Source organism: Astatotilapia calliptera, chromosome 23 (assembly GCF_964374335.1).
Source record: "Astatotilapia calliptera chromosome 23, fAstCal68.1, whole genome shotgun sequence".
In the NCBI taxonomy this organism is placed as follows: Eukaryota; Metazoa; Chordata; class Actinopteri; order Cichliformes; family Cichlidae; genus Astatotilapia; species Astatotilapia calliptera.
In genome coordinates, this window is record NC_137443.1 from 13,188,950 (window position 1) to 13,213,109 (window position 24,160).

The 24,160-nt window shown below is 39.3% G+C and overlaps 1 protein-coding gene across 4 annotated transcripts in view; it reads right to left on the minus strand.

The window, feature by feature from the left end:
* The window catches only part of gabrg3 (gamma-aminobutyric acid type A receptor subunit gamma3), a 78,076-nt gene that overhangs the window by 14,378 nt on the left and 39,538 nt on the right, over nucleotides 1-24,160 (minus strand). For all 4 annotated transcript variants that reach the window (XM_026160186.2, XM_080297996.1, XM_026160189.2 and 1 more), the window contains 2 exons: nucleotides 12,399-12,619; nucleotides 6,131-6,213 (listed from right to left, as the gene is read on the minus strand). In XM_026160186.2, the coding sequence (XP_026015971.2) occupies nucleotides 6,131-6,213; nucleotides 12,399-12,619 (304 nt within the window). The remainder of the gene's footprint in view (nucleotides 1-6,130; nucleotides 6,214-12,398; nucleotides 12,620-24,160) is intronic.

A 24,160-nucleotide genomic window follows, 5' to 3' on the forward strand; every position in this document is an offset into this window, starting at 1 on the left:
ACAGTCATTCAGTCACTGCTACGTTCAAGAAACCAGTCTGAGATGATTTGAGCTTTGCAACACGGTGTGTTATCTTGCTGGAAGCAGCCATCAGAAGATGGTACACTGGGGTCATAAAAGGATGGATACGGTCAGCAACAATAGTCAGTCAGGCTGTGTGTTTATATGATGCTCAGTTGATACACGAGCAGCAGCCAGAACCTTGGACACAAGGTAGAGCGAATGCTTTCATGATGTTTACACCAAATTCGGACTCTACTGACAGTAGAAGAAATCGAGACTCATCAGACCAAGCAAAATGTTTCCAATTTTTAATGCACCCATGTAAACTGTAAGCTCAGTTTCCTGTTCTTAGCCGACAGCAGTGTAACCCAGTGTGGGATGCTGCTGTAATCCAGCAATCTGGCCTTTCTCCATCTCTCCTCTGACCTCTGACATTGACAAGGCAGAGAACTGCTGCTCTTTACACAGGTGCCTAAAGAACGCAGAGTTACTTCTTTTGGTCAGGTTGGAGACATTTTGGTGGTGGTTACCAGTTCAAGAGCAATGTCTCCAAATTTTCTGAATCATTTCCAGGTTTACATGGAAATATTTATTTGAATTCCTTTTTGGAAATCTGTTAAAATATTGGTTTGGTCTTTAAGAAAAAGAACTTTATTAAAAATAATAAACAAAACCATCAAAGTATTAGTATTTAAAAGTATCAGTGAGGGAATTTTGTCTTTAAAATGCTAGAAATTTGACATGGGAGTGAGGACTCCTATTTGTAAAAGTGTCATGCTCCTTACCAGAGATTGTATATTTTTTCTATATACAGCCCATGCTCCTGACTGAAAGTGCAGTGTTGTGGTTTTTGCCTCTGCTGCAATTGGAGCTGGTATCTCAGTCTCTTCTACAATAGATTTTTCCCCGAGCTCTGGTGTAAAATTGCAAGTGTGCAGATCTATAAAGCTGATTAGCTGACAATGACGAATGAGGTTTGTCATTGGTATTGTTTTTTCTGTTTAATTCTGTTGTAATGAAGCCACAGTAGCTGCACCTGAAGCATCTGGCTGTTTCACAGGTTCCCAAAGGAGAAAAATAGGTCAGTGGCTTTGCGTGATCATTTCTGCAGGAAATCCAGTGAAAAAGAGATTATCAGGATCATACAATAACACTACTCATTTAAAACTGCAGGAAATTGGATAGCTCTCAGTAATGACCTGGAAATGAAGGACTCATCTGAAAACATGTAATATCCTCAGTAAACAGTTTTTATTACCAGGAGTTACAATATTCCCTCCAAAATGTTAATTTCTCACAAAAACATGCAGAAGAACCGAGTGATAAATTCTTTTTTGGAGAGTAATGATCTACAGACACATTTATCAAATAGCTGGTAAACAGAGTGCAGTGGTTAAAAGCATGGCAATGACCAAAAACAGAATAACAACAGAATAAGAGTGAACACTAGTTTCTAATAAGTACATTCGCCGGATGTGTAAGCTCCTTATGGACATGATTTTGGAAGTCAACTAAAAAAGGACAATAAAACAAACTCTTAGGAAAAAAGTGTGAGACTAAACAAATGGAGGAAGTTAATGGTGACTTTAAGGTTGATGAGCAGTTTTCTCTGATAACTTTCTCACCTAATAAATTCAATTCAGTTTTATTTGTATAATGCCAAATCACAACAACAGTTCTTTCAAGGTGCTTTATATTGTAAGACCAAGACCCTACAGTAATTGTGTAGGGTCTTTATTTCAGTAATTAATGAAAAGAAAACTATTATATATAGTTGATATATTGCACAAACCAGAAACATTCAAAACATGAATAAAATATATGAAAACAATATTTTTGGATACAAAGTTTTAGTGTGATAAGAATGCATAACTTCAATCAATCCAGCACGTGTCTATGAGATAGTACTCTTTATACAGCTTTGCAGCTCAAAGTACTTTACAGAACAACATATGCAAAACAGCCCCTAGCATAGTCGCGCACACACACACACACACACACACACACACACACACACACACACACACACACACACACACACACACACACACACACACACACACACAAATAAAAAAAATTAAAAGAACAATAATTGAGAGGATTAAAAAGTACAATAAGTAATTTAAAAAAGGTAAAAAGTGTGAGCAGAATTAATATTAATTCTAATAAAAGTCAGGTCAAAAAGGTCTTTAGGTCTTTAGCTCAGCTTTATGCATTAACATTAATGAACAGTTTCACATTCTAACCTTTCTTACTTTAGAGTAAGTAACTTTCATAACACAGACGGGTAAACCACACCTGCTTAAAATAAGTTATAAGCTGTATTCCTCCTCACATGGGTGGGTAACAGAAACATACACTGGGCTGTTTTTGCTTAAACAAATAGTAAGAAAGCTTAAATTCAAAAACTGTCTCCATCACCCTTAATTCAGCCAGAAAGCACTGATTTATGGATGTACATAAAGTTCAAATTAAGGATGATGACAGCCTGATGTTACTGAACAATTTAGTTACAAAGAGCAGCTAAAAAATATGTTAGATGGGGTGCTATCAAACTCCCTAAAAATATGAAGGTACATCAAAATATTATGACAAAAGTTATGTTAAGTTTGTGTTTCCAGCCAACAGGTATTACACCTGCCCTTCCCTGTGCTCACTATTTACTTCCTCACTGTGTGTCTGCTGTCTGTTTCCACAGGCTGTAAAGAGCAGGAAGTCAGCCTCCTGAGTGCTTGGAAAAAAGGTTGCTGATGGGTCTGAACAAAAATCAGAACAACGAGTTGAAAGACTATAAAACATTCCGTAAAACATCTGTGAAGTTTACATTTAAGTTTAGGATTAAACTTGACATCAGAGGAAACCCCTTGCATGTTTTCTGCTTCTCATTTGCTGAATAGCTACAGAATCTATATCCTGCTCTCTTCATCTGTGTGCACTGCATTGAATCATGTGCCGTGTTGATTATTCTAATCCTCCAGAGGCATGATGGCTTTTAAAATAAGCAAATCTGACTTAATCTAATCTTAAAACTGACACATCGTCATGGAAACCAGCGTAATGTCAGTTGGTAAGAAAGTGGGTTTATTGGATCACAGCAGGATGGGTCCACAGTCGAGACAGATCGGCGAGAATATTTTAAACCCTAATAGGCAACACAGGGCGCAAGGTCTCATCACACCAATTCAATCCTCTAATTTGAGAGGCCACTGAAGGTCCACTGCAAATAACACATCACAGACACCTCAAGCTTCAAGTTAGACACGTTTCTACATTCACTGTGAGCCAGGTTTACTGGATGGTAAGTGAGGAGCGAGCCTGAAATCAAGACGGAAACTGCGATGTAAACATCCACAGCATCATATCATTGTTCCATCTGATGATATCCTTGTGAAGCTGTAATTGTTAGCTGAGGCATGCTAGTCTGGTGAAAGCGGTAATGTTTAAAGATCCTTCAGTTTGGCCTGTGGACAAAACAAGTGGCCAATGACTAGAAGTATAAAACTAGACCGTAACATCTGTACTGGGTGATCTCCTACAAGTAACAGATGTTTAAAAGCCACCAAAAAACACACAAGCACAGACTGTAATAAAATATAGATGTAGCCACTGTGACATCCCCTCTGGCTGCCAGTTTCAAAGCATCGGTTTTAGTATTTTGAGGACAGAAATTACTAAATTATGCTAAATAATCAGCTAACACTGGTTAGCTATGTTCATAAACTGTTGTGTATGGTGACTTGCTCACTTTTAAGCCAGCCTCAAATGGAATCTTGGATGAACTGTTATTTTTGGCCCTGCCATGCTTTATGGCAGGGGTCGGCAACCTACGGCTCTTTAGTCCGTATAGTGCGGCTCCGCGTGGCTTGGGGAAAATAAATTAGAAGTATTTAGCTGAAGTGTATTTTATTTATTTTAGATCTTTTTTAACTTTAACTAATGTGGATCAACAGCTTCCTCTCGGGCCGTAGACAGAGAGTCAGAGTTGGCCATCACACATCCTCAGCCCTGAGTCTCAGCACTGGCTCACCCCAGGGCTGTGTGCTCAGTCCACTGCTCTACTCTCTCTACACACACGACTGCACTCCTCGCCACCACAGCAACATCTTTGTGAAATTTGCAGATGACACCACAGTGGTGGGGCTCATTTCCAAGGGAGACGAGTCTACGTACAGAGACGAGGTGAAGCAGCTGACGTCATGGTGTAAGGCCAATAACCTCCTCCTCAACACTTCAAAAACCAAAGAACTCATAATAGATTTCAGAAGGAAAAAGGCAGAGATCCAACCACTATTCATAAATGGGGACTGTGTAGAAAGGGTGGCAAGCTTCCGCTTCCTGGGAGTCAATATAGAGGAGAACCTTTCCTGGAGTGTGAACACCTCCGAGCTGCTGAAAAAGGCCCAACAGAGACTGTACTTCCTGAGAATTCTCAGGAGGAATAACATCACACAGAAACTGCTGGTGTCCTTCTACAGAGCCACCATTGAGAGTGTTCTAACTTACTGCATATGTATTTGGTACACTAGCTGTACAGGGGCTCAGAGGAAAGCACTCCAAGGGATCATTAACACCACCCAAAAGATCACTGGCTGCCCTCTCCCCACACTGGAAGTTCTACACAATGCCCACTGTTTTAAAAAGGCCCAAAACATCATAAAAGACGTGATTGCGGGTGCCGCTCAGGTACGTCCTCCTAGACCACGCCCCGCCACACACATTAACCAGGTAAAATACATATTTAGGCAGAATTTTGCAAATATCTATTTTTCTTTTTTCAGCAGAAGAGTGCTTTTTTTCCAATTATTTTTTAAAAGCCAGGTCAAGGCTCCAAAAGCCCAAAGGCGATATAAGGGTGGCGGCTCACAACAGTTTTTATTTGCTACATGGATCGTTTTAGTTCAGCTGGGTGTCTTTCCTTTTGTTATATTTCTTTAAGAGTTCAAAATGTGTTAATTACATAAATAAAATGTAATTTTCTCTGTAGCACTTCATGGATTTCATAAGCAACACACCTTAGTTGTTCACACAAAGCATAAAGGTAAAAAACAATATATACAGTGTTATCTTGATTTTAGATGTCAAAAAGTATTTGCGGCTCCCAGCGTTTTATTTTGCGTGGAAACCAGGTGCAAATGGCTCTTTGAGTGTTAAAGGTTGCTGACCCCTGCTTTATGGCATGCTTATTTTCTTTAAAATGTCCAGGCACTTCTGTATGAGCTTACCCAAAGAGATGTTGCTCAAATGTTGCCATGACTACTTATAACCACACTGAAATGAAAAGCGGAGGATAAAACCTGCTGCCTCTCAGAAATACCTAATTAAATTAAAGAGTTGTGGTAACCATTTGGACAACAGCACAACAATTCTGGGACATGTGACATGGGTCTTCATACTCTCTTTCACACACAGAGTAATCAGTTAATACAGTTTTTCCAGGTGGACGAACGCATCTGCTCTGCCAAAGTTTTAAAGCCTTTGTAGAGTCAGGAATGTTCCCACATTCTGGTTCTTATATAATGCCTCTCAAAACACTTTATACAACTTGCCTCACTTACCCATCCACACAAGCTCTTTTTCCTACACCTAAGTGCTTTTTATCTAATACTCACAATTCAATGAAAACATCATTGAATTCAGTTTCTTACCCAACGATACTTTGGCATATAGACTGGAGCTGCCAAGGTTCGAACTACCAAACTAATCGTTTGGTGGTTTTATGGTTCTTCCTTGAAGTATACTACATCCTTTACATTAACTGTAAGAAATAAATGCCCAAAACAAAACTACTAACTGAACAGAACAACTGCTTTTTGGAAACATGATATGTACAGGAAGATTTAACGCAATAGGCCACTGGATGCAGACATGTAAAAGTCTTTGTTATACCTAGGTCATTTTTGGTCTTAATTGTTCTCCGTGTTTGTTCAATTTATGTATTAACACATGTTAATATATCCCAGTATACAAAGCAGGATCATATGGATCCTGTGTGACCCGTATAGCTCTGCTCATGGTGAAACAATGCACATAATTTGAAAATGCAGAGGAGTAAAATACATCCTGTACTTCTCATAAACATGGAAGATACAGGAGAAGATGAACACTGCACTGAACACAGCGTACTCACAGCTGGAGAAGATGAGCGGACATGAATGTTCATCCATTGGAAAGTTGTGCAGCTGCAGCTGGCACTCTGCGTTTATGGTCAACCTGCAAAGAGAACAAGATTTTCTTGTAATGAACCTCTTCTGCTTTGCTCCAGATGGTGTAAATTCATATTCAGGTTTTCAAAGTATGATCTCGATGGAATCGGTGGAATGTGAAAGGAGGAACAATCATTTAGCTATAAAAGCGTCCTCGCAGCTACATATTAGGGATTCAAGTATGATAATCAGCTAGTGTGATGCAGCTTCAAGTGTGAGAAACGTCTAAATCACAAAGCTACTGCACACTCGGGCAAAGAAGCTACTCTTCCATTTCAGTTTCAGCTTGTCCTTTGTAACCCCTGTAAAATGCTTCTTTATGCCCTTCCATGGTCATTTCTACCCAAAGAAAACATTGGCCATGAAACAAAACATCTGTGTAACATAATGTTAATACTGAGGGGTTTTTTTTGACTTGATAGAAAGTGAAAGAAGAGAGAAAGTATTTTGTTTCTTCACATACTCATTTAATGATTTACAAAATCTCAAAAATGTGCTCAAATCCTTTTTAGACTCAAGCATATAGAGCACTTCATGTTATGTATTTTATTGGATTTTACTTCCAGTTTGGTTTAGTTTCCTATGAGGTTTCTGGCCCACCTTGTTCAGCTATACAAGCTGAATGCCTCGTTACTCTTTGCAGTTAAGCTTTCCAGCTTTGTTAAAACAGATCTTCAGATTTTCCTTCTGTGTCAATGTTGTCCATTCCTTAAACTCTTGCTTCAGCCTGTGCCTCTGGGAGTCTGATTGCACTGTTTGTTTTGGGGGTGTTTTTTAATTTTATTTGCTCTTTTGCCTGCATATTGCTGTCTTCAGATTAAGCCCAGTAATATAAATTAGAAATTTAGAATAGCCAAAATTATTATTTGATCCAGGGCTGAATCGCTAAGTTTGCTCACTTACAAAGAAACAAACAGACTCTTCTAGTTTGAAAGACAAACAAAAAACTAAAATCAAACAAAAACAAATATTATAAAAGTTGCATATTAATTTGCATGTCATTGAGTGAAATAAGTATTCAATCTCCTAGCAAGACTTTGTACTTGGCGGGTAAACTCTTGTTGGCCCGTTTCTTATTTTCGGTCAGCAGGTTAGCCCACATCTCACTTATGCGTTTCATATCCTGGAAGCGAAGCTCTAACTCTGTTTTGCTGTTGAACTCGCTGACGTATTTCAGTCATTAATTCTTTAAGTTACTTTACAATGGAAAAACTTGGAAATTCTGTGATTGCAACTGAGACTGAATAACATCTGAAGATGCCACTCTGGACTCGTTAATCTGTCATTTTGTCTGTTCACCTTTGGGGCAAAGGTCACTGTTTCAGGGTAGACAGCCGATACAATAGACGAAACATTATATTCCTTTCACCAGTCAATGTGTATTAGTGGAGGCAAATTTTAAAATGTAAATTATAAAACCAAGCCCCTATCATCAGCCCTCCACCACCGTGCTGACAGTTGGTACGAGGTGTCAGTGCTAATGCGCTGTTTTGGTTTGTGTGTTCTGGAAGGACATCCCTGTTTTGGTCTCCTCTGTCCAAAGGACGTTGTGCCAGAAGTTTTTCCAAACCTTGCTGTGGTGCCACGTTCTTTTTAGACAAAAGAGACTTCTCCTGCCTCCTTTCAAACAAACCATACTTGTTCAGTCTTTTTCGAATTGTACTGTAATGAACGTTTACATTTAACGTGTTAACCGAAGCCTGTAGAGTCTGAGATGTAGCACTTTTTTTTCCTCCAGTTTCCGAGGATTTCACGGTCTGACCTTGGAGTGAATTTACTGCGACATCCACTGCCTTGGATGTTCTTCATTTATGAATAATCTTTCTCATTGTACTGCTCACTGTTACTGCCCATTCCAGATTAATGGGCAGTAGCACAATAACTGCTCAGGACTGAGATATCTCTCTGAGAATAGTCCATCTACAGTGGGGCAAAAAAGTATTTAGTCAGCCACCGATTGTGCAAGTTCCCCCACTTAAAATGATGACAGAGGTCAGTAATTTGCACCAGAGGTACACTTCAACTGTGAGAGACAGAATGTGAAAAAAAAAATTCATGAATCCACATGGTAGGATTTGTAAAGAATTTATTGGTAAATCAGGGTGGAAAATAAGTATTTGGTCAATAACAAAAATACAACTCAATACTTTGTAACATAACCTTTGTTGGCAATAACAGAGGTCAAACGTTTACTATAGGTCTTTACCAGGTTTGCACACACAGTAGCTGGTATTTTGGCCCATTCCTCCATGCAGATCTTCTCGAGAGCAGCGATGTTTTGGGGCTGTCGCCGAGCAACACAGACTTTCAACTCCCGCCACAGATTTTCTATGGGGTTGAGGTCTGGAGACTGGCTAGGCCACTCCAGGACTTTCAAATGCTTCTTACGGAGCCACGTCTGGCACTGCGGGATTTGATTCCCTGCCGTTGTAGTGTGTTACTGATGGTGACCTTTGTTACTTTGGTCCCAGCTCTCTGCAGGTCATTCACCAGGTCCCCCCGTGTGGTTCTGGGATCTTTGCTCACCGTTCTCATGATCATTTTGACCCCACGGGATGAGATCTTGCGTGGAGCCCCAGATCGAGGGAGATTATCAGTGGTCTTGTATGTCTTCCATTTTCTGATGATTGCTCCCACAGTTGATTTTTTCACACCAAGCTGCTTGCCTATTGTAGATTCACTCTTGCCAGTCTGGTGCAGGTCTACAATACTTTTCCTGGTGTCCTTCGAAAGCTCTTTGGTCTTGGCCATGGCGGAGTTTGGAGTCTGACTGTTTGAGGCTGTGGACAGGTGTCTTTTATACAGATGATGAGTTCAAACAGGTGCCATTCATACAGGTAACGAGTGGGGGACAGAAAAGCTTCTTACAGAAGACCTTACAGGTCTGTGAGACCCAGAGATTTTCCTTGTTTGAGGTGACAAAATATTTATTTTCCACCCTGATTTACGAATAAATTCTTTACAAATCCTACCATGTGAATTCATGGATTTTTTTTTCACATTCTGTCTCTCACAGTTGAAGTGTACCTCTGGTGCAAATTACTGACCTCTGTCATCATTTTAAGTGGGGGAACTTGCACAATCGGTGGCTGACTAAATACTTTTTTGCCCCACTGTAACTCTACTCCATGTTCCATGTTCTAAATGTCCCACTGCCACACATGACAGGACATGATCTTTTTTAGTGACACAAGGTGAATGTGCATAGTTTTATACAGTTTTCATGGCTTTCTCTGGCTGACTGTGCACTTGTGACAGCCTTTATTGTCCTTCAATGGATTTATAAAACTCAAAAGACAGTCATTTAGGTTGCTGTATCCCTCTCCCCAGGTCTATGTGATTGTATGCACTTTGACATAAAATAATAATATAATTAATAATAGAAAGGGGTAAAGCTGTACTGAGATATAATTAAAATAATAATTAAAAAAAAAGACAAAACCAAAAAGAGCAAATGGCATTTCTTATTTCACTGAAAAAAGAGGCTACAGGAAGTGATCAGGATGCCTTGACCTCTTTTTACATAATGGAATTGGTTCTGTTCACACATCAAACCATGTGACTGAGTAATCAACCATTAAAATAAGGAGAAAAAATCTTAAAGGATTATATTGATTATTCCAAAATGGCTTTCCCAATTTAGTTACAGTGAAGTATAAAAGGAATGCTCTGTACGTGTAGATTACATGTGTCACATTAACAAAAAGACGGTAAAAAGCGAAGAACAGCAGAGAGAAGGATCTTTGCAGAGTGACTCTGGTATGATCTTTCAGCCTCATTAAGGCATGGAACTGGGACAATACGATGCATGTGGGAGAGGCATGGATATCACAAAATGTCATCTCTGTTTACTCCAGCCAAGCCAGTGCACAATTAATACCAAATGACATTTCATAGCCTTCTCTCATGCCATCAGCGGATATTACTCCTCAAAGTTTGCACGCTTCTGAATAAAGCTTCATGAGGACCAATCTTTGTTTATGGCTTGACTTGGACACCGAAATGCTGCTACTTCTTTGTTGGATTTACTACTCTGTGTGAATAAAAAAAGTCTGATAGCCTTTAAAGACACTACGTGTGGAATACTTGGCAATACAGTTGCCTCAACAGAAAGTGTCAATTAAAAAATGTGAAGATGTCAAACATAAGGGCGGCTACAAAAAGACCGAGGACAGTCGAGAGATGCTTATTAGCGAAGGAGCATTTTATTATAAATGTGAAGTGCTGCAATTACAAAGAGTGCTCGAGGGTACGAGGGTAGATGCCTCTGTAAATTGGTCTTATATCTCAAGCAACCAATTTGCACTTACAATAGTTGAAGATAGAGGCTAATTGCTCTTGCACTGCTCTGTTTGGACAATTGTGCTGCCTTCATTTTATTATTAAATAAGGACGCTAAATTTCCTTACAAGATGAAATGAATGGATGTTGCTGGCTCAAAGGTGACACGGCACAGAAAACATCAAGATCCAGAAAAGTAATTACAAAAATCATATGGAAAAAAATGTTGATATGCTATGTACCATAGGAATGATGTCACAGGGTTACAGAAATCCCACGTTTACGCAGAGGATTAATGTGCAGGTTTTATGCAGGCAATTTTCTGGACTGGGGAAAATTTTATATTCTTGCAAGGAGTTAAAAGCAGACAGAGGACATTTGTTTTGCATTGCTGTTACATGCTGTGCAATAAAATAAAATGCCATCACATACTGAAGATGAAACATCCGATCACTTAACGCCTCTTCCTGCTAACTCAAGCAAAATTAGCAGTAAGAACAGTAACATTATCTTAACAACTGAAAGAATAAAGCCCACACTGCAGCATTTCTTCCTGTAATGAGGGAAGTGATATTTGGTGGCACATCAGTCCCACCTAAAAACACTGAAACTGGCTCAAATTACAGGATAAATGAGCACAGTGAGAATACAAAGACCCTTATAGAGAGCACATGTATCAGAAGCTTAAATGGGGCCGAATGAAACAACATACATTTCAAATTTTATTTATAAGCACAAGTAAATCTATTGTTATACAATGTTCACTATGTTATACTTTAACTATTTGTGTACATAATACTATATTGCCAAATTATGATTATGTGTCCAGTATTAAAACAAACAGAACTAAGAAATAAGCAAATATGGGGACAGACGTAAGAATGTGGGTATGCCATATGCTATTTATGGCACCTCATGCATACTTAGTGGATATACAAGTTTATGCATATACAATTAAGCCATGCTGAGAAGCATAGAGGCAAAAGAACACAAAAGAATGAGAATCTCTGTCCTGGAGTTGCCCAGCAAAAAGCCCAGACTTAAAATGCACCTGAACACTTTGACTCAATGCTTCGACTGCTCTACAAAGTCCAGCAGTAACGGTCTAAATACCTTTCAAAGTTTTCAGTTCAAAACTTCAAAAGGTGGCGGTTGGTACCACCACCTCGCAGCAGCCTAATAATTGGCTGGGTGTGGAGTTTGCATGTTCTCCCTGTGCCTGCATGGGCTAAATGGACTGAGCTTTATACAGTCCTTTTCTACTCTGCTTGAGTACTCAAAGTGCTGAACAGAACATGCCTCAATCACCCATTCACACACATTCATTGAAGCACTTGTTTCTATACCAAAGTGCTTTCTAGCTAACACTCACATAACAGAAAGCAACTTGGGGTACACTATCCTGCCCAAGGATACTTTGGCATGCAGATTGGAGCATCAAACCACTAACCTTTCGATTAGTAGATGATCTACCCTCCTGAGCTATTTATGTAGACACACTGTAGCAAAGTGGCAACCTGTCTGGGATGTACCCCATCTGGACAGCTGGGATATGCTCCACCCCCAAGTTTAATAAGCGGCTACAAAAATTAACTGAAGAATGTATGGATTAAGTACAGGGAGGTTCATCTTTGAATGCATGTAACTGGGGCATGAGTTTCACAGAGGCATTTGCAAGTGAAGAAGCGTCTGTGGTTAGTGATCGCACTAGATTTTTAGGGCATGGTATGTCTGGACACTGAACTGGACTTTGGGGGTCAGGTCAATTCGCAGGATTAAAGGGTTCCTTACACTCTCTGACTGTGTCTCCATATTTGTCCGGGTACGCTGAGGGACAATTCTACATATCTTCTGACTGTGTTGTATTACAGTAAAACATGAACAGATGTCTGTGTTGAGTTCTGTCTTTACCTTAAGGTATAAAGTATCTTCCCATCGTTCCATATCCTGAGCAGCTGGTTAGGCATTGTAATCCAGTGGGAATCTGCAGTCTTGGAGTTTCTGAAGATGGTGTCAGGTAGCCAAATAAGTCCAACCATGTTGCTGTTCAGAGTCAGTATTTTCATTGTGCTGTTGTATCTGAGGCGACTGTCGGTCCACGTCTGGGCAAAGATGATGTCAATTTGATATTCCTAGAAAAACAAAACCAAACAACGCATCATTTTTTTTGCCATATTATAATCCAAACTATTAAAAAATAAAATACTAATGCTGTTCTGTGGCTATGGGAAGAAAACAGGAGCGATGTCACCTGCTAACCAGGATTATTGAATTTCTGTTTGTGAATGACTCTTTATAGGAGTATTGTGTGTGTCAGAAACACATGAGTCTATACCATCAATCATGTGTCATTTTCACCGGGGTCAGCGTCTATCATTTTATGTATTCACTTGGCCATATGTGACCAGTGATGCTTATTCCATCATTGGTCTGACCTTTCAAAGGCTACATTATTTTTTATCAATTTGTATTTTTTTGAATAAAATGGTAATTTACTACAATTAATGTGAAATATGTAAATGAGAATGAGACAGCTGATGGACAGACCGATGGCACGCCTGTGTTAACCAGCAGACCTGTGAAATGTAAAAAAAAAAAAAATCATATTGTTAAACACACTGCTGCTCACTGTATTCATTAAAATACTATATACTCTATTAGTTGTCCTTCATTCAAGCCTGAAGAGTAGGATGGACAGAGCTCTTCATCTGCAGCATCAAGACTCAAGAACAATTTACCACTTCAGCTCCATTTAGCTGACTCTGTGAAGTCTTTAAAAGAAGAACAATTGAATGGCATTCATTTTAAACTACAAAAACCCGTCCATGACTGTCTGTCCATCCATCCATCCAATTCAGGGTCGCAGGGTGACTGGAGCGTATTCCAGCTGCCATTGAGCAAAAGGTGGGGTAGACTCTGGACGGGTTCCCAGTCTATGTCAGGGCTAACACGGAGAGACAGCCCACCATTCAAACTCACATTCACACATTTTTCTGCATTTTTTTTTTTAACCCTGAGAGTTTCATAAGGTGATATCCACATGAAAAATGAAAAAAAAAAATTAGGCATGAAAAATGCATTTGAAACTGACTGTTTTCTAATATTTTACTGGAGAAAAGTACAAAAAGTGCATTCTGGGTAAATTGTCAAGGCTCCATATCACCAAGTGCAATAGGTGGCTGCTCAGTACAGGTTAGAGCAAATCACAGGTCTCCTTTTACCTACATTTGATACCACGATCATTTTGTAGCCATTATTTCTTCTTAGTCAAATTATTTTCGAATTTTCATGGTAAAGTGAAAACTGAACCTCTGACATTCTCTCACTTATTTACATTTTTAGTCTTGACTCACTCTACTTCTTATCTAACTCTCAAATACATTATCTGAATCTTATCTCATGTAGGTTTTTAAATTCTCTCCTAATTTTAAAACTACTTACTAACTCTGCCAAGAGTTATTATCAAAAAGCTTATATGCAGGTTACAGTCTTCCATTTAAGCAGGGAGGAAAATTTGAAAATGAATCCAGTAGCATACCACCGAAGAGCCGATGATGCTGTTGATATAAAGTCTTTTTTTTTTCAGGATTTAAAACCAAACAAATATACTGTTATGACACTTCCTGGTATTTGTGGTGGTTTTAGCACCTGAAGGTGTAAAGTGGCAGTGAAAAGCCTCCTGCATTTCTCATGAGTAAATATATGTTCTCAATGTACAGTTCGGCCCAGTGTTGCTCTTATAAGCAAGCACGACTTCACTCAGTACGCTGAAATCCTGCACTCTATGGTAGCAGCACTCATGGAGTTGGAGGTTTTCTTGGTCTGCAGATGATGCTTAGACATTCACTCAGTACTTTTTAAAACCTAAGAAAATAAAACTAAAACAAAAAGTTATTTAAGACAACGTGATTAAAGAACCACATCACTATTACATTAATTGCACATAGGATGCAATTTAATCAAGCTAACAATTGACTGTTATTCAAAAGATACAGTAACTATCCGTGTTGTGACAAGAAAACATATAAATCATGTAGATGAGCAATGATGAGTTGTGCTAGTGCGATCTGCGATATGCCAAGCTAAAATCCTCCTCAGCAACAGCTGAGTTCTTACAGTCCTCTGGTAACAATACAGACAAAGAAGTGAAGCATAATGAAATTAATGATAGCCTGCCCTCCTCCAGCAACCTACATCTTTTTATTCTGCTGCCACCGCCGGAGATGCATTTGACCTTTTACCCAGTCTCTGCACCAGTTTGAATAGCTCACCAATTAGAAGGAAGTCCATAATCAAGAGAACCACTGGGTACTCATGACCTTTAATTGTGTGGTGCTCAGGGGAAAAAAATGTAAATAATATCCAGCACTTAATGACCAGTGAAAGAACAGAGCTGCAGATCAAACAATGAAACTTAATATGAGCTGAATCACATCTGGAAACAGTCAGCTGCAGGTGGAGGGAGAGACGTAACCCTTACCCATCAGCAATTCTAGCTTTGAGTGTGTTGTATAATTTCACATTAGAGGTAATTTTAACTATTCTGAAGGAGTATCGATCACACTTCCCCTCCCTGCTGCTTGCAGCTGCTTCCAGTCATTACAGCAGGTGTTACTGTGAAGAAAATGGGTCTTTCACCTCAAATGCCTCAGAGGAGCAGCTATATTAAGATTGCTTATGTAGAGATACTGTACATACTCATGTTAAATTTAAAGGTGCTGATGTGCATTACAAATGGACTCCACATGATCATTTCATTCAATATAAAGTACAGAATAAAAGATGTTCATCTTTCACTTTAACCAGCAAGGTTTTGATTTGCTGTCCAGTAAGAAAAAAAGAATAAAACAGCGTTTCCAGCTTTGTGTTGGCAGTTTGGGAAATGGCCCACCTCATTTCGATATGGCAATGTCTCTCTACAAAAAGACAGAGGCATGAAAATAATGATTTTCCCAATTTGGTGTGACCTTCATCCCATTTAACACTATTATGATTAACTGCAATGTCACCTGTGAGCCAGGTGTTATCAATAAACTGGAAGAGTTGGACCTCGTTATTGCTTCTGTGGCTAAATGGGACCAAATCTCTGCGACCAGGCTTGAGCACCTGTGGAAAGACCCCAACTCCCCTCATTGTGTGTGAGTAAACCATTAAATTTCAGTTTTTGGGGAGTGGGGGAGCATGTAGTTCTTTTGTGCCGGCCGACTTCAAATTGGACAAACTTTGACCAATTGTGAACTGTCCCGACAGCTTGTGGCATTCGAGTTCCAGAGAAAATGTTAAACTAATAGGGCAGCACGGTGGCACGGTGGTTAGCACTGTTGCCGCACAGCAAGAAGGTCCTGAGTTCAATTCCAGCATCAGAAAGGCTGGGGTCTTTCTGTGTGGAGTTTGCATGTTCTCCCCGTGTTTGCGTGGGTTCCCTCCGGGTACTCCGGCTTCCTCCCACCATCCAAAGACATGCAGCTTGTGGGGATAGGTTAATTGGATAATCCAAATTGTCACTAGGTATGAATGTGAGTGCGAATGGTTGTCTGTCCCTGTGTGTTGGCCCTGCGACAGACTGGCGACCTGTCCAGGGTGTACCCCGCCTCTCGCTCTATGACAGCTGGGATAGGCTCCAGCGACCCTGAAAAGGATAAGCGGATGGATGGATGTTAAACTAATTTCTTCAAGTCAGAGAATGGTGCATATAATTTAATTTTTGCTTGATGCATAAAGTTAAAAGATTAAAACTGATAAAACAAGTTTAAAAAAAAAGAGACTTTTCCATTTGATTACTTTTTGTATGATGGATTATGCAGAAAAAGTAGAATTGGGCTGAAAGATCTATCGCTTTATCACCTATTCAGGTTGTAAATTATGTTTTTTAAAAAGTAACTAAGTAACTAAGTAATTAATTACCTTTGAAAATAAGTAACCAGTAAAGTAACAAGATTACTTTTTTGGGGAAGTAATCAGTAATTAGTTACTGATTACTTTTTTCAAGTAACTTGACCAACACTGGTTACAACTGCTGTCGTAATGTTGGCTGATATGCAAATTTGAGTGTGCAGGTGCCTCTCCGTGATTTGTGCATACAGGGGGCGGACAAGAAAACATGTACGGATTGGCTAACTACCTGGAGACAACGTATATGATGACACCGCCATGGACTGCCAGTCATTCATCCTCAGCTCACCTTAACCGACCGCTGTTTCTTTATACAGGAGCATGTAGGGGTGGACTGCCTTTTTATTTGATGACCTTTTTCTCATGTTTTTGTTAGTTGGGGAGATAAGTCATTGTCATTTGGTTTGATTCTTTTCATAGATAAGTTTGGTACATCCTTTAGATAGGCTCCCTTTTGTTTGCTGTTTTGGCGTTAGGTCCACCCCAAAGCTATAGTCCGTTCCTTTTGCTTTGTTAAAATTCACTCACTCTAAATAAATCACCATCAAAATTGTACTCGTTGTGTGATGTGCTGCTTGGGGTCATACGGGGATGGATCACCCTTATGTTATGGTCTGGCCACCCCTAGACGGGCCATAACATTATGCAATGTTTTGGTTTTTTTCATTCAGTGTATAAGAGTTATCACAGATGATGGTGAGTACCTAACTCTTAAGCTTTTGTGTTGTTTGGCTTTTGAAAATTGTTCTCCCTTAGAAACACTGACAAACATCAAAAACTACTAATTTTTCACAAAAGTCCTTTTGTTGTTCTCTAAAAATGTGATTAATTGTGTTTAAAAAGGTTACTATATTCTAAATGTAAAAAGTGCAAGCTACAAGCTATTTAAAAGCATATGCAGAAGTGCAAACATGAGGTTTTTATAGAGGTTTTTGGTAATTGAAGATAATAAGGGTATTCTGTTCATTTGCAGTTTTGACATGTAGACATGGAAAATGCTTGACAAAATAAGTGTAGGTTCATATGAGGCACCAGTGTAAATTTACTTTTTTAAATACACTGTGGAGAAAGCTAAATATTATCCCATCATTTCTCATTCTGTCCTGTCTGACAGAAGTTAAGTTAGGTCACGCTGACCACATTTACTCTCATAATGGAATAATTCCTCATCAGCTTTTAAATCATGTGGACAAATGGGAATATTACTCCTTATTGAAAACATGCACATGGCTTAATGTCGAGGAATTATTCTGCCACAGTTTACCCGTTGTTTAAAGTGGCCAGAATGCAAATGAGACAGCCACCGGGCTGAATAATGGCTCAGGAATGAATGTACAGCTGAAATGTGAGGCAGGATGACACCTCTGCTCTGAACCGCCTGCAGTGGTTCAGCTGTTCAGGGCCATCTTCCACTAACCTTCCTGTCTTCTTATGTAAATACATCTTTGTTAATGACTTTTTTAGATGCAAAGCAATTTATAGAATAACCTTGTTCTGCACTGTGTCGCCTCAAATGGGTGGGATATGCCTAATCACCACATTCTGCCTATGCAGAGGAATACTTGAAATATAAAACATTAAAATTGCCTCTTTGACCCCTGCATGGAATTATGCATCTATAAGCTCTGCAGTAAGACACGCACACACGAGTTGTTTGATATATTATAGTTTGTGGTTACAACTCAATTCCAAAACCGTGGGACACTGTAAATTGTAAATAAAAATGTAAGTAAAGTGAGTAAATTATATTTATATAGCGCTTTTCACAGATAAAAATCACAAAGTGCTTTACAACACAAGAAATGGAAATATAAAACAATGTAACAGTAAATAAAACAGCAATGCAAAACAATAAAAACACCATAAGAGGAAATTAATCAAATGCTTTTTTTTTTTAAATAAAAATGTCTTCAGCTGTTTTTTAAAAGAATCAATGGAGTCCGTGCAGCGTAGAGACAGTGGAAGAGAATTCCACAACCGTGGTGCCACTGCCAGAAAGGCCCGATCACCATGAGTTTTAAAACGAGTGCGTGGTACCACCAGCAGTCTCTGATCTTATGACCTTAAAGCTCGAGACGATGAATGTGGTTTCAGCAGGTCAGATAAATACTGGGGAGCTTGACCATGTAGGGCCCTAAAGGTTAGAACTAAAATTTTAAAATGATACCTAAAACTTAAAGTGAAGGGAGGCTAAAACAGGATTTTCCTTTGCTTCTCTGCTTCCCCTTGAGGAATGCATTTTGGTTTTTGGACTTTACGTTAAGTTTTTCTTTATCCTGCCCAACTGAGTCTGAATTTGGGACCTTCCATTCAAACCCTGACATAGGAATTCATGGTAAATACTTACACTCAGAGTGCAGCCAGAACCTTGTGGATCTGAAACTGAAATTCCTCCACTATTAGTGACGCATTTGCTGCAGGATGGTGATTTAACTACAAAATGGGATATCTGCTTGGTAGTCTCAAATCTAAACAGAAGTATGACAAGAATACAACCAGTTGGCAACCAGATGAGCTGAATCCCCTACTGCAAAAAGACTGGACACAGACGAGTTGTGCTCATTGATGCAGACTTACTCAGATCGATTGACTGCATTTACAATTTAGATGGCAATTATTTGCAAACCTCTACTAATCTGACTGACAGTGACTGTGTGTGATCAGAACTTGGCTGTTTGGGGTCTTCCACCAGGTGGTCTGTGCAATCACCTTACAGTTAGAAGTGGTTGAGGGTGTGAATAGCAAAAAAAAACCCAATCATCGATAAACACGGTTGACTGAGCCGTAAGAGAGCAGTTAATTTAATCAACACCCAACTGGCATTTCTGTTCAGCTGGTTAGCTTTTGTGTGTAGACAGTGTTTCAAATAAAATAGGGCAACTTAGGTAACATTAGATGAATACATAAATCTTGCTTCTTTGTATACTATTATCAAAAGTTTGAGGTCAGGCCTTATTATGGGAGTTTCTCAGAAAAGGTGAACAAGACTTGACTTTTAACTGGACATTAAAAGGCAGCAGTAGAGCTGGCATGCTGATATGTGCCAACATATGAATATAGAATTGAAAATATAGAATAATGGATAGAATAAAAGAAAAATGAGAGCAAACTGCATTTTCACCCTTGGGTATTCATCGACTTTATTCCAAAGATTGTGGTTGCACTATTGGTGCCCAACTTCAAGTTCTTCAAGGATTATAAAGTCTATATTTTACTTCACATGAACTGAACTGAAGCACTTTCAGAACAAGTATTTCTTCTGAAAATCACAAATAGCTGTATCTTTCATTCTTGCCACATCCTTGTTTTCAACTACCTAGCAATTACCTGCCTGACTAAACATCGTCCTGCTAAAATCTGTAGCCTTTTAGAGTTGTATTGTTAATTTCCAATTCGTAAGTTCAGCGTGGGTCACTGCACCAAGAACGATAAACTAGGGCAAAGTGTACAGCTTCAGCCCTGCAGTGTGAAGCTGGCACTTAATGATTATGCAGAAAAAGGCACAAAGTACATACTGTATCTGTCCTCTGCTTTGAGTCATCTTGGCACTCTCCTTCCCGGCTAAGGGTTTTCTTCTTGTACTTATTAAAGGCAGCAAAAGGTTACATGTAAGAAGGAGGCTAACTTTATCATCCATGTGGTAGGGCCTAGTGCTCAAAGTGCACAGATACAGTAGGTGAAGGCTGAAAACCAAATAATTCACACTTAGATTCAGTTTAGATTCGGGGCACGCGTGATCACAAGCATGTGATAAAACTGACTGCGCATACTGTTCTGGGTTATCTGGTTTTCACCAGATCTTTGCCATTTCTTGTGGTGTTTTCTGGACGTGTTCCCTGTCTCTGTCATCATTTTAACTTGAAGTGTAGTTTCTCATGTGACTTTTGTTTATCAGGTTTTCAGCAAACATCACAAGTTCATTCCCGTGTCTTCATCTGCATTTGGGTCAACCTCAACACATTGACGTGGTATGCAAACCTGTTTCTGCCTCACTCCGTTTTTTTTCTCCCACTGAAAGAGTCTGCTGAACGTAAATGGACTGAGGATGGTTTTAGCATGGATCGCTAGACCACGCAAACAATGGTTGTTGTGGTTTATTTTGGTTATCATTCATGTTTCAGAGTTGAGTTAACTTTATCAGCCCACAAAAAAGCTATCCGGTGTTTCTGTCTTTTAGTCTGCTTCAGCCAATTAAAAAATATATATTTCAAACCTTCTGCTAACACTCAACAGCCTTAAGTCCTCTGAACATTACTGATCATAATGGCCAGTATATCCAGTTAGCAGAGAACTTATCAGATACAGGTGACACTGGTAATGAATTAAGATTTTTAATTTAATCAACTGCCCAGCTACAGCTGATAATTCTGAGACCACATCCCAGCGCATGCATTCCTCCGGTATTCCTGCATGAAACTACAACCTGCCAACATGTGACTCGTCCCTGAAACTTGGACTAAAACCAGAGAAAAGAGAAAAAGGTGGACCAGTTCTGCTTTTTTTGACCTTTTCTGTTGAGTAGCAATGGTGGCTGCCAGTATTTTTGTTACTTCCTCTTAAATAAGGTAGTTGTTGACACCACACAAATGATCAATGATGAGGTCACTGTATGAACAAATAATTCCTAAGAGACTAAAGCTCAGGTTGCAGACAGCTCAACTTTTTTTTTCTACTGCCAAATCTGTGTGAAGATGTCTGAGCTGTTCAGACCTTCTGCTTATGACCAATCAGATGAAGTTATGTAGAGAGAGAGAGAGACATTATTTTATACACAACTTCTATCATTGCACAAATTTGAATGCATGTTAGACATTATGACTGTTAGTGCTAAAAGAATATTTTACTAAAGCTGTTAAAGCGGAATGAGGAATATTAACAAAAGACTGAGTAGCAGACTGATGAAGTTAGCAATGCTGTGTGTCTGAATGGCTTCAGGGTCATTAAAGAAATTGAATATATGCCAATAAAAGGTTTTCTCAAACCTTGATTCTTGTGCTGTTAGTTGAAGTTTCTTTCAGGGGAGAAAAAAAAACCAAACTAAAAGTATGGATGGAAGGCACTTTCTGAAATACAGTAATGTCAAGGACAGAGAGTCACATCACTGGGCCAGAACGAGACCTGGAAAAACTAACAGAAGCTGAAAATACCTGCCAAGTAGGGCTGGGCGATATGGCCTAAAATCCATATCGCGATATAATTTGAAGCACGTGCGGTAACGATATATATCACGATATATTCTTTTCTTCTGTATAACGTATTTTCCACACTATAAGGCACACTTAAAATCCTTTAATTTTCTCAAAAATCGAGTGTGCCTTATGTATGAATTCTGGTTGTGCTTACTGACCTCAAACCGATTTTGGTGTGCAGAAATCTGTTAAAAAATGTTTTGATGGATTCTCAGAGTATTACGGCTGCCGTAGTAAGGAGCTTCGCGGAGTAATCTGGGTCCAAAACTCCGTCCTCTTCAGGTCCCAAAGTCAAACGAACGGTCTAAATTCTTTCATCTTTAATAAAATCATCAGCGTTGCTGCTTTAGCAGGTGTAACATTAAGTTTAACATCCAGGCATCCATGAAAACAGAATTTATTAGATTTAACGGAGTTAGAAGTTAACAGGAAGTTAGCTCGCTAGTTTCCACCTAAACATTTCATACCATGTTCTGACTGAGAGATTTTTGAAACTAATTAAAACGTACAGCTCTGCTACCACTTCCAACATAAATGAAGACAGGAAACTAAACAGCAGTGGCGTTTGCAGGGTTACTGAAGTTCGACTACCTGGTATATAATGTTGTGCTACGTGATTGCTAGCGACATAGCTATGTTAGCATAACATTAGCACAGTGAAGCTGGAGGATGAACGCCAAATTTTTTTCCACTCGATAAAAGTTAACGTGAGGGATTCTGGTGGTTAGGGACAAATGCAATCGCGTAGCAGGATGCTATACACGGGCCAAACTTCAGTCAGGAGAACAACTGGGATTATTCATCCACAATACGAGGTTAGTCATTAATATACTGCAACAACATGGGAACAGAACAGCTGCGAGAGAATTCAACATTAATAAATCAATGTTACGGAAGTGGAGGAAGCGCAGTTTTTGGCTTTCCCCACATTTCAAAAGTGCTTCATCTCTTTGCTATGACTGTCGCCCGCCATAATTTGCAGATGATAATGGTTGTAGCGCTGCGATGCTTTCGACCAAAACAGGCGCAGCTTGATGACATCATCAACATGCGCTATCACGATAGAGCGGTATAGTCAAAATCTCTATCATTGGCCAATTTATATCGTTTCTATCGTATATTGTTTATATCGCCCACCCCTACTGCCAAGCAAGGTTACTAGGTAGTCGCTGACTCTTAGATTACTTAAATAAACTGTGAAGAACAAATATATTAGAAAAAAAACCAAGGATTATTTGTCTTTTGATACAGTGGCTGTACATTAACTCCCAAAAACAACACACTGTGACATCCCCAGAGGTGCTCAGACTCTCCCACATAACTGCATCACTGAAACTGATACCTCAGGTTTTGCAGATTTTATCAGACAATCTGCCCTGCAAGAGAACAAACCAAAAACACACTGAATCCTTCCTTCCTACTAGGAAAATTTGCTTCTGTTAACAGTAGGCAAGACAAAGAGGATCCTTTGTACGCACAGGTATCATGAAAATTATGAACACTGCTAAAAACAGAAAAGATATTTCTGAGTTCATTAAATACTAACTGAACCACACGTGAAGAATATTAATATTCCAGAGACCTGTTCTATGTTGTGTTACCGAGAGCCTCATAATTTGATCCTCATGCTGATGGCTTAATTTCCCAAATCTTCAGCCACAAAGTAAAAATAAGAAATGCAACATTCTCTTTGTTCAACTAGACGCTTTGTAACTGTTAAACCATCAGTTACAAAACTGTTCTTTACACCATGGATGAGAAATGATCAAGGTCATTTTGTATTCTAGCAGGTGTGAGCCAAACAGTTACAGTGACTGCAAACTGCAGGGACATTACAAATTAATGTTATGGTGGGAGCTAAAGAAAACCACACGAGCAGGGATGTTGGAGGAGCTCTGCCAGCAGCTTCTTTCTGCAGCAGGAAATGAGCTGGCATAAATACTGTGTTTCTCTGGTCATCCAGTGTATAACAAACAGCTTGTGAGTGGGAAGCTCTCAGTGAGAAAAGCATTGTTGGCTTTTGTTTGGCAGGAATTCCTTGTTTACAGGAGGCTTCCTTGGACACTGCATTCCCAGCAAGTTCTGTATTAACACAACTACTTTATGATTACAAAGATTTGGTCTTCTCTGATTAAGCATATTGTTCACTGCTAACAAAAACATGTCTCAGAGCTTTGCTTTTTCTGATTAGCTCCTTCTTGCTGTGCTTCACGGTCACTATTTTCAAATTAAACAGCTTACTGGAAATCGGTCCCCATTTAGATGCTTTCCTTTTCAACACCTTTTCTCTAAACCACATGACCCTGATTGTTTTACACTCGGCATGGGATCTGTCCTGGTCTGTGTTTTCTGTTGGGTTCTTTGTGCAGTGTTGTACTGCCTGTGCTCGCCTGCATTTGTCTACATGTTCACTGTTATTGGTCTTTGGTTTCTTGTTAGTTTTCTCTTGTGTTGTGGTTAATTTCCCAACTTTAATTAAATATATCACAAGATAACCCTAATCCAAAGGGGAATTTACAAGTGCATAATGTTTAGATGATCTGACTGAACTAATTCTGGCTGCTGGTTAATGTGGTGTGGTGTGATGGTTGT